This window comes from Neolamprologus brichardi, chromosome 3 (assembly GCF_056152115.1).
Source record: "Neolamprologus brichardi isolate AB-2024 chromosome 3, ASM5615211v1, whole genome shotgun sequence".
Taxonomy (NCBI): Eukaryota; Metazoa; Chordata; class Actinopteri; order Cichliformes; family Cichlidae; genus Neolamprologus; species Neolamprologus brichardi.
In genome coordinates this window covers 12,272,153-12,286,681 of record NC_142106.1, presented here as the reverse complement: position 1 = coordinate 12,286,681, position 14,529 = coordinate 12,272,153, and the positions used below count along the sequence as shown (strand labels likewise).

General features: G+C 38.2%; 1 protein-coding gene and 1 long non-coding RNA gene across 2 annotated transcripts in view; one reads left to right on the top strand and one right to left on the bottom strand.

Moving 5' to 3' along the window:
- The window catches only part of LOC102781435 (uncharacterized), a 159,825-nt gene extending 145,842 nt beyond the window's left edge, over positions 1 to 13,983 (top strand). Inside the window, exons 3-4 of the mRNA XM_087838778.1 lie at positions 13,027 to 13,365; positions 13,604 to 13,983. Of these exons, the coding sequence (XP_087694904.1) occupies positions 13,027 to 13,365; positions 13,604 to 13,980 (716 nt within the window). The 3' untranslated portion in view covers positions 13,981 to 13,983. The remainder of the gene's footprint in view (positions 1 to 13,026; positions 13,366 to 13,603) is intronic.
- Positions 9,318 to 12,206, bottom strand: LOC102783290 (uncharacterized). The gene is made up of 2 exons (XR_437759.3): positions 12,121 to 12,206; positions 9,318 to 9,843 (listed from the first exon to the last, which is right to left on the bottom strand). It is a non-coding gene; the product is annotated as an uncharacterized LOC102783290 (long non-coding RNA).
- Positions 13,984 to 14,529: the final 546 nt, after the last annotated feature.

Sequence of the window (14,529 nt, the reverse complement as noted above, 5' to 3'; positions counted from 1 at the left end):
AGACACATTTAATGAGATCATCGGATGTAAATTAACAGCTGGACCTAAAAACAAATGCAAGCTCTCAATCCTTAAATGTTAAATTTCTTTCTTACTTTTCAGATATGTTCACTGCAGTGGATGCCTGGTTGTGTGTTGCTTAACTGTGGAACATGTGGCACCAGGATGTCCTACAGGAAGTATGTGAATGTGACACTTTGGGCAATGTTCTGCTGGCAAACCTTGGATCCTGCCCTCCATGTGGATGTCACCACCTACCTAAGAACTGTTGCAGCAAAAATGGTTTAGGAACATGTTGAGGAGCACAACAACCAGTTTGAGATGTTGACTTGGCTCCGAAATTCCCCAGATCCTAATCTGATTGAGCACTTGTTGGATGTCCTGGAGAGACGTCTGATCCATGGAGGCTCACCTCACGGCTTACAGGACTTTTGCTAACATCTTGGTGTAGATGCCACAGTACCTTCAGGGGTCTAGAGGAGTCCATGCCTTAACAGGACAGGACTGTTTGGCCAGCAAAATGGGGACCAACACAGTGGTAGGCAGATGGTATAATGGTATAATATAAAACTCATAAACAGGAACTCTGGCAATTTATTATATTTCATTACAATAAAAACTTAAGTTATATCAGTTTAAAAACTTATAAACATTGATTGATTAGAATAAAATGTATTACTGAAGAAGTATTTCTTAGCTGATTTCTAACAGCTGTATTGTTAGTCAATGTCCAACAGAGGGCAGAGCAGCACTGTAAAACAGTGTAAAGCAAAGCGGAAACAAATGGTGAAGCATTTAATTCCATCGGTGTCTTATCCTAGTAGCACACAATCACAAAACAACAAACAGAGACATCCCAGATTCATGAAACCTCTTGAGGACAACAACCTCACCCTCAACACTAACAAGACAAAGGAGATGAGAGTGGACACGACGAAGAACAGGAGGACTCACCAGCTGCTGTTTATCCAGGGCCTTGAAGTGGAGAGGGTGAGCAGCTTATCACATCAACCAGAGATGGTTGTATATCCATCCATTCACTTCCGCTTATCCTTTTCAGAGTCGCGGCTGTCAGCTGTCATAGGGCGAGAGGCAGGGTACACCCTGGACGGGTCGCCAGTCTGTCGCAGGGCTAAAACACAGGGACAGACAACCATTTGCACTCACATTCACTCGCACATTCCCACCTAGTGGCAATTTGGATTATCTAATTAACCTATCCCCACAAGCTGCATGTCTTTGGACTGTGGGAGGAAGCCGGAGTAACTGGAGAGAACCCACACAATCACGGGGAGAACATGCAAACTACACACAGAAAGACCCCGGCCTGATGGTGGAATTGATCTCAGGACCTTCTCGTTGTGCTATGAGGTGACTTTTGTTGTGATTTGGTGCTATATAAATAAAATTGAGACTGCTGCATCAGTAAAGGACTTATACGAATTACGAAGACTAACAGAAAAAGGGCAGGAGATGCACGAACAAGAAGCCAAGAAAAATGAAAGGTCGTTTAGCAAGGCATATGAATCCTGGAAGGAGTCAGCAAGAGGAATTAGAACAAAACTAAAAGGTTTCTGCTCAAAGGAAGACCTTTTTAGAACACAAATGGACAAATAGACAAAAAAGCTCAAAAAGTCACAAAAATGCTGCTGCTAACTTCAAGATTCACTTTAACAAAGAAGAAGAAATAATAATAAATAATCTTCCATCCACTGCAGAACTCCAGATTCCTATTTTATTGCATTCGGTGATGTTTCATGCACACCTGCTCTTCATCTGCCCCTGCCTCACTGGACGAGGAGGATGTGTGTGGAATTCGTTTTATGTTCTCTGAGGTTCACATAGCAAGGTTTCCCTAAAATGTGGCCAATGTGTCTATGCACTTTGTAAAAAGTTACACAGTAATAAAAGTCAAAGGTGGCAGCAGAGGGGCTTCAATTTGTTCAAGTCATGGTTTTCATCTGACCTTGAGTCTGTCCCCAGCTTGGTTGCCTTCAACAGGCCTCATGTCCCATCAGTGATATATTCGTATACTGTATAGTAAAATATGAATCTCTTTGTTACTTTACTGCTAATATATATAACTGCTGATATTTACTGACCTAGTAAGAGAGAGGAAGCAGGAGCAGGCCTACATTTTACTGCATTTAAGGCCTGAGCCCCACAAATCATACAACAAGTGAGAAGTGAGAAGACAAGTGAAAAGTGCTCATAGTCCTTGACTTATCAGTGTTTATGTTTTTAGAAAAATGAATGAAAAGTGAAATAATTTCAACATATTTTAGGAGCTTGTTAAATTCTATACTTACCGTTCAACTAAATGTGTCCTCTTTAAACGCTATAAGTTGGTTATACACATGCATAGATCAAGAAATATGATCATTACAACAGTCCAAGCAGCTCTGATCGGATCCAGACTCTACACGCAGAGATAAGCATGAAAGTTGTATTGATCACAGTTTTTACTCATGTATATCTCTTCTTATAGAGGAGGAAGAGTCCAAAGACAGATGAACATAAACTTGATGGTAGCTTTATGTGATTTCACCTGGAGTCATTTCTGATAAATCACCTCCAGAAGCTTCCAGATAAACTGCATTTTGTATGACTGAAACACAGATGCCTTTCATACTAAGCCATCTGCATAGATGTCTGTTAAGAGCAGTGCACACGTCATAAATGTCAGAAGTCCACATAAATGGCATTCCTGAGCTCTGACCTATAGAGGTTCCCAAAGCTCCAGCAGCTGTTTATCTGGTAATGAACTAATTTGTTAAAATTGATTTGTTTCTATCTGCATATTAAGAGAAAATCAGCAGTGAAGCTTCTGTTGGTCCATCTCAGACACACATTAAAAGGGTTTCAAATGACTTAAATCACCAATTCATAATAACCTATTTGAATAACCAATGAAATCCCCTGGATTTTGTTTGTAGCTCTTTACTTTTCAGCACCTTCACACATTCCTCCTGTCAGTCAATACTCTGGGTTTAAAAATATGCTTAAAGAGCAGAATAAATGTTAGAAATCCATAAACAAATGTCTGTCCTGTTTATAGGTACACCTCATAGTGTTTATAACTGACCTCCAGAGTCAACTTTATAACTTGTTCACTTTTTCTGTGTACTTAAGAAGTAAAACCTGCAGCAAAACCTATGATAATCCATCTGAGTAATGCACAATGAGTTATATTTCATTAAAATATCATTTTATGGATTAAAATTGGAGAATAAATGTTGGAATCTTTCCATGTGACCAACAGTTGCTGCAGGCTGTGGGTGGAGCCCAACCCCCCACCTCTCTCATTTCTTGTAAAACAAAACTTACTGCTTAACTTTCGTTTTCTCTGTGAGTTTTTTATTTTCATACTCATGGTGACTTATAAATAAACTATGAAATCCCATGAACTGCAAAAAGCTCCAGTAGCTCAGTTGTTGCAATTGTCAATTGTTATTAATCTCTGTCTCTCTTCCACAGCATGTCTTTATCCTGTCTTCCTTCTCTCACCCCAACCGGTCGCAGCAGATGGCCGCCCCTCCCTGAGCCTGGTTCTGCCGGAGGTTTCTTCCTGTTAAAAGGGAGTTTTTCCTTCCCACTGTCGCCAAAGTGCTTGCTCATAGGGGGTCATATGATTGTTGGGCTTTTCTCTGTATCTATGAAGCGCCTTGAGGCGACATTTGTTGTGATTTGGCGCTATATAAATAAAATTGAATTGAATTGAATTGAATTCAAGATCCTGAGTCTGTTGACCCAGTGTTTTGAGTTTTAGATTATTTTAGTGTTTTTGGTTCATATTTAAGTCCTGTGTTTAAGTTTACTCCACCCTTCAGGTATTTCATATTTGCGTGCCTTATGTTATCAAGTTCATGTTGTCATATCTGCAGCCAATCCTGTTTTATTGTCAAAGTCCTGTGTGCAGTGTGTCTACTTTTGCTTCCCCTTGTCTCGCCAGGTCTGATTTGTGTTCCCACCTGTTCCCCATCCTCCCATTATCTTGCTGTGTACTTAGTGTACTCTGTCTTTCTTTGTTCAGTGTCAGGTTGTCTGTTGTTCCTAGGCATGTTTCCGTGCCTATATTTTGCCAGGATTTTCCATGTTCAGGTTTTTTATCCCGTTCAGGGTTTTGTTCTCTCTGTTTTGGGTCTCCCAGTTTAGTTCTAATTAGTTTCTTTCCATTCTGCATTTGCCTTTTGTTTTTGTACCTTTTTCATCAGCCTTATTAAACAGCTCACCTTTTGTTAATATCAAGTTCCTTTGTGTTTGCATTTTGGGTCCACTCTTCACAAATTCATACAGTCTGCTTCAGCACACTGCGACGGCAACTTTATAACTTGTGCACTTTTTTCTGTGTATTTAACAGAGTAAAACCTGCAGCAAAGCTTAATCCATCTGAGTAATGTACAATGATTTATATGTCATTAACATGTTTTTTATGGATTAAAATGGGAGAATAAATGTTGGAAACTTTCCATGTGACCAACAGTTGCTGCAGGCTGTGGGTGGAGCCCAACCCCCCACCTCTCTCATTTCTTGTAAAACAAAACTTACTGCTTTACTTTCGTTTTCTCTGTGAGTTTTTTTTTCATACTCAGTGACTTATAAATACACTATCCATGAACTGCAAAAAGCTCCAGTAGAATTTTGTTGTTGTTGTTCTGAGGTAATCTTGGCTCTGAAGCTCCACACAACACAAAGAAGAGACAGTAAATATGAGCAGAAACTTTCCATCAAATTTGAAATTCAAATCTTTCATGTTTTACTAAGATATTTGGTACAGATTTGCCAGACCTGACTCATCTACTCCCAATTTGTAGTGTCTGATTAGTCGTAGTCAAAATGTTTATTTGACTTACGTGCATTTAACTTCGAAAGCAGAATAAACACTTGTGTTTTCTATTCAGTTGTACTTACATACAGCAGTTTTCTTTTCAATTTTTGATGCTATTTAATCTTTGCTGGTTAAAAGTTTAGTTAATCTCTAATATAACAACCCCCAACCTGTGGACAAACTGTGTTACTAAACTACACCCTTCACTTGGCCCATTTTATCTTACTCAGTTCATTGTCCTTGTTAAACCATGTTTAACTGAGATCTCCTGTGAGTTTAACAAACTGTTGACTGTTTAAAACATATCAGCATAGTATCAAGCTCTGCTGTAAGATACATTATGACTGCAGTATTCATTCACATGATGATGTGTCACTCATTAGTCATGCTGACTGTCTGTTCTGATGGTGAGATGGTTTCTCATTGCCTCTCCTTTCATGACGCCTCTGCTCTCATCAAGTCATTTTTGTTTTGCAGAAACATTCCTGAGAATAACTAAATATTTAATCTTTATCTGTGTTGAATTTGTTACTTATGTGGTTGCAGTTTGTGACTCTGAGCTATAGGAAAACAGCAGACTGACACGTGAGAGCCACTGGGAACATTTCACAATTCTTGCAAACAGACTCTATTGTTTGCCCAATAAAGAGAGAATAAATTAACTCAAACAAAATCAGGCGAAGACCAGATGACATGTAATGTTTGCTAAATAAAACAGAATGATGTGGAATAAAATTTCTACCCTGAGCTGTAAAAACAATATTTTACCGGCATCAAATTTCACTGCTCTGAAGGATTTTGAGATCATTATCATTGATCTCTCTGATCCCTTTGTTACTCAGCTGGAAAAAATAAACACTATTGACTCCTAAACACTTGTGATACTTCTTTACTCAAACCTCTGTGCAGAGGGAGATCATGCAATGTAAAAAGCAGATCCGAGGGGCCGTGCCTCAGTCCTACACATATATAGAGATTGACAGACCACGTGAAATTCGTGCATTGCATTGTGGGTATGAGTGGCAACAAAATCAAAACACTGCATCAAGCGCTACGATTTCCAGCACCGGTAATCATTAATTTTGTGGTTTTAATCCCTACTTGCATTTTATTTGCAATTTTTTGTCTTTATTTATAACTGATGTTATCATTTCCTTCTATTATAGAATCTTACAGGAAAGAGGCAACATTGTATTCCATCATGCTTTATTAGCTGCTTCGGTGAAAAACAAATCAACAATGCAAAAAAAAAGATATCAAAACAACGTATTGGAAAACAGTTATTCATCACTTGATTGCTTCAATACAACACTTGGGCACATATATGAGGGACTTTTCGTGGCTGTTTTCTCGCTCTCTCTTTCTTAACCGATCAAATCTCGCTGTGGTAGCAGCTTTAAACTCGGTATGACCCAGGCTGGTTTTCCTACAAAGCACAACAAAAATTAGCCCGCAAAGCCACAGTGAACAAAGCAGCATAGCGCAACAAATTCAATTCAAATCAATATAAGACTTATTTGTAACCTACATCAACAATTTTGTTATGATAAATTACGTAATAACTGCAACAGAAGACTTACCTTTGTGGAAATGCTTGGAGCAGACTAACATGTGAGCTTGAGTGTTCTGGGATGTTATATTTGGTCTTTGAATGGCTGCAATCCAGGCCATCTGTCGGCTCTTTGTTATTTCGGAAACATGGCTTAAACAATTTCTCTTCAACGACGTAATCCGATAACAACCGATCTCTTTACCGTCGGCTTCCTGTGGCTGTCATGAGACCGGCTATTGCAGTTAATAATACAACAGCTTCTTGCCATTATTTGTGTTTTTTTGTATCGCTGTGTGACTGTTTTCATGTGAAAGACTGCGTGCGCTATTACCGCTTGCCACGCGTACCCAAAATCCTTTGCGGTTTTACCCATGACGTCACGTTTTCAATCTCTATACCTTACCTTTCGGGGTGGGGGCTTCAAAACATGCTCTTAAACCCTGGGGATTCCCTTATATGGTAACCAAAGCAACTCATGTGTCTGTGTGTGTATATGTGTGACATAAGCACGTACAGAGTGGATGTTGAGCGCATGATCATTAGTGAGAAAAACCATTCATGAAGCTAACATCTTACTGAAACATTATATGCTCATGATTTACGTTTGCTTCTACTATAGTCTGTGCTATAGACCCCCAGCTGTGGTTTCATGTTTCACTACATGTGGCCTCATCTCTCAAGGTCCACTTGAGTGGACACTCACAAAAATACAGAGGTGTCCACGTGATAGTCATAACAACTACAGACTATGCAATGAATTAGGCGTCTGCAGAACAGTGAATCTCTCCAACCTCTCTGTTGGCTGATTTCTCACAAACACAGTCCAACATAGGTCTCACATTAGTAATTAACAGTGATGAGAAACAACTTCAACTCCTGACATTTTTTTTTTGTTTGTTTGTTTTTGTTTTCTTTGGAGGGGGTGCTTCTTCTTCTGCACCAAATTAGATACCTTCTTACTCAAATTCTGCACTTTACTAATTCACATTCTCTCCTTATTGAACTATTTCCTATCTTCAGAGTTGCTTAAAATAATGTTTAACAGGCAAATATTGTATTTCTAAATTCTGCTAATGTACATAAACACAGTTATACAGCATCAAGACAAATTAAACATTTTTCTGTTGATTCCAACTCCCAGAACTGAGTTCAGCTGAGCCCCACAGGGAAGTAATTATACATATATACATGCATACATGTATAATTATACATCCCACTAAGTAGCATATTCTACTCAATTTGTTATAAAGTCAAATCACACACATACATAAAAGTGGCCTACTTAGGTTACCACAACTCTGAGGCAAAAACAAAAGGAAGCGTGTATTTTTCTTGATTTTTCTATCTTTTCCTTAAAGGATATCTTAAGTTTTAAAACATGCAGGACAATAAGAATTTTTTTTTGTTTTACTAGAAGTCAAATATGTTAGTTCTATATAAGCCAAGGCAATAAAACATGCAGCATGGACTGTCAACTGTAAACCTCTTCTGTATCTATTTTGGATTGTTTTTTGATGATTAAATTTTCAGAAAAAATTACAAAAGTTAAAAGTAGAAGTGGAACAGTAAAGTCAACAGATCAAGACCTTTTTTTTTTCGTAATACTGCCACAGCAGTACTTTCAGACGCATTAATGTCAGTTAAGGGGAATTTTTTTTTATTGGGGCAGGATTGCGGTCTCAATAGGTTGAATGCTTACAACCTAGTAGTATTTGAGTCAGTTACTTAAGCAGTAGCATGAAAACTTACTTCTTTCTGACTTTCTCAGGTACTCAAAGTACCTGAAGTAAAAGTACACATTGGGTACTCAGTACACAATATCTTTGAGTAATTTTGAAATTAAGATGTAGGTTAAGGTGAAAATCTTTTGCCTCGAACACGCCGAAATAACTTTAACATCAGACCACAAATTTGTGTCACGGTAAATAAAAAATCTCATGTTGAATCAAAAAGATTTTCATGCGATCTGTGAATGAAATACTTTGGATTTACAATTGAAAAACAGCTGAGATGCTCAAGGTGATCTTATTTAGTCTATCTTCTAGTTAATACGAGTAGACCCAATTAAACAGAATCTACCATCACCTTCTCTCTCTTCACTTGATTCTTCATGAAACCCCTTTCATCTCATGATTTTATTTTTCATGAATTAAAAACATGACAAAAGAGACTTTTGAACTTGATGATTACTGAGTTTGTCTTGACTACAGATTTCTGAATAAAACAGGATCTTCAGCTCTGAATACTTTCGTTTCTAACATTTATTCTGCCCTTTCACTATAAACCCAGAGATTTGACTGACAGGAGCTTCAGGTGTTACACATTTCAAACTCAAAATCCAGCACCTGTCAACATCCCAGACCCTGGACAGGTCACCAGTCTGATGCAGGACCAACCGACCATTAGCACCTACAGTCAATTAAGAATCACTGGTTAACCAAACATGTCTGTCTTTGGACTTTGGGAGGAAACATTGGTGCCAGAGACAGTCCAAAAAGACACACAGAGAGCACACTGAATGGCTGGGTAAATTCAAAGGCTGGCAGCAGTTTCCCTTCTTTTAAAAAAACATCTTAAATTATATTGATCGTTTATTAATGACACTATTAGAAAACAATGCACAGAGTACATCAAAATCACAACATTACTTAACATTAACTCCTTGAAACATTATACACTTCTTATTATATTTTAAAAAGTGCCCTTTTCTTGGACCGTTTTCCACTTTCAAACAGGTGAATGTGAGTTCCCATTCAGGTGCTTCATGAAGACTGACACATTCAGGAACTATTTTCCAAATAAGAGTGTAAGTTTTTTCAGTGGTTGAATCCTTTCCCAGTAATACACACCCTGTTCTCACATTACAGAAAATAAAGCAACCATGAACCCTGTACTAAAGAAACACAAACAAAAAAGAGACGTAGAGCAATAAAGTGACAAATTTCACATTTAGTTTTTATTCTTTTTCTGTGTTGAGATTTCAAGAAAAGCAGTAAGCACTAATCATTCAGACATTTTAAACACATAAGGAAAGAGTCACACTAAAAGTTCAGATTCATTCTTTTATTTTCATATTAATTTTTTTTAAAAATTGAGCTGCATTGCTGACTGTCATCTTCAGATGCAGATTTAATTTGTTTGTATATTTGTAGATATTGACCTGACAGAGAGACTGTTCTCTTCTATAAAACTAAACTTACCTCTTGGAGTTGTTTTCAACAATAATATTAATAATTACTTATTAATAAATAAGCTGTCAGTGAAATCAACATACAGAGTCCTAAAACAATAGGGAAGTAGAAAGTTAGAGCTCGAGAAACATTTGAATGATTTAGAAAACTTTACTGCTCCACTGACACATTTCGGCTTGTGGCATTCATCAGGATCATCATCACTGTCATTAGACCTTATGCTCGTCTCCGTGGAAGAAGCTGAAGTGGTGCCAGAAACGTCTGATCTGTTTCTGCAAGTCACAAAACAGAGCCAACGTGAGAGCAGAAACTTTGTTTCCACATTTCAAATTCAAAGCCGGAATTTTTCAGGAGCTGGGGTGCAGGTTTCATTCTGTCTGAATAGTTAAAGTGAATTATGATACATAAAATAACTGTTTTCCAGCAGATAAATGGGAGCTGTTACAGAGGGACACAAAAATAAAATCTCACATGAGATGTCAATTGACAGGGTGTAGCTCATGGTTGTTACAACTTAACCTTAAAAAAGAAAAAAAAGAAATAAACTTAAACATTACAATTGAAAACAAAAACTTTTGTTTCCCCCTGATATCCGTCTTTTTCAAAAGATCCGACCCCGTGTCTCTGATTTCAAGCAATTTCTGAATACAAGGACAAGGAGATCATGATCATTGACAAGGAGATCATGTTGTGAATTTGGACGTTCTGCAATGTCCCCCACCCACAAATGAAAAAAAACAAAAAAACAAGTAAACAAAAAAACAAGTCACAAAACAGAGCCAACATGAGAGCAGAAACTTTGCTTCCATAATTCAAATTCAAAGCCAGAATTATTCAGGAGCTGAGGAGCAGGTTTCATTCTGTCTGAATAGTTACTCATGTTATTTATCATAATTCATTTTGTTTTCCAGCAGATTATTATTTTTTTAATGACAGCTGTTAAAGAGGAAAACAAAAATAAAATCTGATATGAGATGTCGACTGATAAGGTGTAGCTCATGCTTGTTACACCTAAACCTTTTTTTTTTTTTAAAAAATGAACATTTATGTAACCAAACAAAAACAAGGAAAGAAAAGAATAAATTAAAACCATTAAATTGACAGAATAAAGTTTCATAAAGAAACATAATTCAGTTTTACTTTTGTTTAACAACTACTCATTTTTAATTCGCGCCGTCAACTTCATAATGAAAAAAGTCCCTCACGATCATTCAACAGGTTTAAACGTTTTTCATGATCTGAGTCTTCAAAGATCCAATCCTGTGTCTTTGATTTCAAGCAACCTCAGAAAGAGATCATTTTGTGCTTGGATGTTGTGCAAGTTTGGGTTTGTGGGTGGAGACAAACTACGTCACTCCCCAAATAAATAAACCCTAAAACCGAGCACTGAGTTAGTATGGTAACAAACTTTGCTGCTCATCGGTTTTGTTTGCGCTCAACAAAAATGACCAAAGTGATTTTCTTCTGGTCTGTCATGTGGCTCTCTGTCGGGGTTTCGGCTAAAGGTGAGGTCAACATTGTATTAATGACAAGAGTGTATTTACATTTATTTTTAATAGTCAAAAACAGCTTTGACGTTTTAAAAAATACAAATCGCACAGGATAACTGTGCTAATAATTATTATCTCAGAAAAGGAACATTAAAAGACATTACACAGTTATTCCACCTTAAAAACAATCCTTTTCTTTGGCTTTATTCAAGTTATAAATTTAGCCACAAAAAGGGGGAATCTGTGTCCACAGACACACAAAAAAGAAAACGAAATTAATGTCTAGAAAAAACAAAAAAAAAATAGAAGCAGAAAGAAAAAAAAATGTTGAAGTCTCTAAAGTGAGCCCACAAAAGCCCAATATAATTTACATCACACTAAAACTGACAAAAAACAAAACTGATTAAAGAATATCATGTTTCCTTTTCTTGGACTTAATTCCATTTAGCCTGAACTATCAGGCACTTCTTACAAACTGAGTCATCTACAAACTAGTCTCGATGAAACTAGGCGTGCCTGTCAAATGTTCTTGGACTTTATTTCACTTAGATTATAAAACAGCTGAAGCTGAGTTGACATTCGGGAACGCTTACGTGAGTCATGAGTGCGTGGTTGCGTGCCACGGTTTATCAGTGTTTGAATGCTTCTTGTTGCCCTTCCCAGCAACACACGCCCTGTTCTCACATTCTTTCTGTTACTGAACTGTTTGAGATTATGAAATGCAACGCAAAAGAAGCCTCACAACGCTGTGTCCACAAACACAAAAAGTTAGAACGTGTCCAGAAATATAGAAAATCAAAGTTCTCTGAACAGAAAAAAGAAGAAAGCCCCCCAACAAAAACCAAAATCCTGTTTATATTCGCGATGTGAGCCCAGAAACGGCCCAGTATGTCTAAAATAATGTTGAAAATCATTCCTAAATAAAATGGTAAACAAAGAAGGAAACAGTTTGAAAGGAAACTACAGTTTAAAAATCATATCTTTAAAAAATGTATAAAATAAAACAAGTGCGTATAAGAGGCTCACAAACAGTCAAGAGAATATGTGTGAGTCTCTTACCGTAGCAAAACTTCCTTCTGTCCACACCGGAGACGAGAAAAACGCCGTGGAAGACGACTATCTGTTCAGTATTCAGCCTTCAAAAAACACACCCGGAGAAATGTTTGTCACTTTTTTCTATTTCTGAAACCGATATCATGATCACGTGGCACAGTTTCGGAGGCGGCACCGCGCCTGATTTGCTCACTGCCAGAAAAGCTCCACTCCACACACAGCTCACTCCTCATGGGCGTGCTTTACGTCCGTAAGGCGAGCTCGACACTCTTTCACACACCGACATTTGAGCAACATAGCGAAATGGAAGAAAAACAGCTCCACAGCAGAGCCTGTTCAAACCTGATTTATCTCTTACAGACATTGACTACAAAGCAGAAAAAAAAAGAAGAATGAATGAAGAAAAATGAAAAAAAAAATTATAGAGAATCTTAAAATTGTGTGTGTGTGTGTGTGGGGGGGGGTATGTAAGGGAGAGTGGTGACAGTCGACCTCAACAGTGTTAATTAAAATAACATGCTAATGTCATTTATGTTCTCTACCTCACAAATAACACTTTTATATTATGGGACATAAAATCTTCCTGTAAAGCTTCTTGCAATTTGTTTCATTTTTTTCTTTTTTTTTTTCTTTTTTCTTTTACGTATCTTTGATATAGTAAAGAACAACTAGGGGTTTTATTAGTTAGAAATATTTCAATACCAACAACAATCCAATGATAACAGCTGGTTTAGGCAATAAAAATAGTAAAAACTAACAGTTTAGCCTAAACTTATTTAAACAAAAGTCGAGCATTGAGCAGCTGAAATCATAATCAGGGTTATTTTGGTCAGCAAACATCATACAGTTATTAAACTTTGGAAGCTGACCTTTGACCTTTAACCTCTCTGCTCTGTGTTGTTTCCTCTTTAGTCCAGAAAAACATCACAGCTGAGTCTGGACAGGACGTCCCTCTGACATGTCAAGCTCCAAACAACAACAATGACATTGTAGAGTGGAGCAGAGCTGACCTGGGAGATAAATATGTCTTAGTGCTTAGAAACATGAACCCCAACCCAGATGACCAGCATCAATCTTTTGTGAACCGGGTGGATCTGCAAGACAGGGAGATGAAGGATGGAAATGTGTCTATAATCCTGAAGAATGTGACGAGTGCTGATAATGGAACATACGAGTGTCGCGTCTTCATGGAGGAAACACAATCGTTGGATCTTATCTGCAGCTTTACACTGAGTGTTGTTGATCCTCCAGGTGAGTGAGTAGAGTTGAGTGTGTATGTGATCAGAGGTGAAGCTGCTTCCTGGTTGTTGATGTTTGTTTCTAAAGATGTTGTTGATGAGACTTTGTAGAAAGCAGCTGGTCTGAGTGATGTGATCAGAGTGCAGTAGATAATGTCTGACAGCAGTTTGAAGAGGAAATGGATTCTGTTCTGTTCTTCACTCATCACCTACCTGACAGCTGACAGCTCACACCTGTTTCTCACCTGCAGGTCAGACAGGAGGACACACAGAGGATGGAGGGAAGGAGGATGGATCTGTAGGACTGAAAATTGCTATCTCAATTTCTGCAGTGGTTCTTGTTGCTGCTGTTGTTGTTTTTTTGATCTACAGAAAACAGAAACAGCATAGTCAGGATTCACATCGTCCTCCTGCTGAAACAAAGGTTGAAATGTCTGAGAGCTTTCTGAACTCTGAATCTCCCGCTGCTGAACAAAGTGACAGAAATGATCTGGAAGCAAACAACTGTCACCAACACCCCACAACGATCCCTGATGTCACTCTGACACTTGAGGATGAACTACTTCATCATGCTCAGCCTCAGCAAACAGGAGGACTACATCCAGAGAGTGACAGCATTGGATTATGAATGTTCAGCATTTGATGGCCTTTGATGCGTATTTGATGTGGAAATACGAAACAGTTACTTCTATTTTTTAGAAGTAATTTCTGCTTCTGATTCAGAGTGCATGAGATCAGAGTGATCACAGCCCAACTGTCCATATTTCAATTTTTCATTACGGTTCCTTCTGTTCTCCGAAGTCGACCAATGTCTCCTCATCTTCCAGAGTCCTCAGCACTGGCTCCCCTCAGGGCTGTATGCCAAGTCCCCTCCTGTTTACGCTGCTTACATATGACTGCTCGCCCAACCATCCAGGCTGTCATATTGTAAAGTTTGCAGACGACACAGCTGTGGTGGGATGCATCACAAACAATGATGAGACCGGCTACAGGAAGGAGGTGGAACTCTTGGTGGACTGGTGCAAGCAAAACAATCTCTGCTTAAATGAGAAGAAGACGAAGGAGATGATTGTGGACTTCAGGAGGGGAAGACACACACTCGCAAACACACCCCTGCACTTCGGATGATCTGCAGTCAAAGTAGTACCCAGCTACAAGTACCTGGGTACGTACCTGG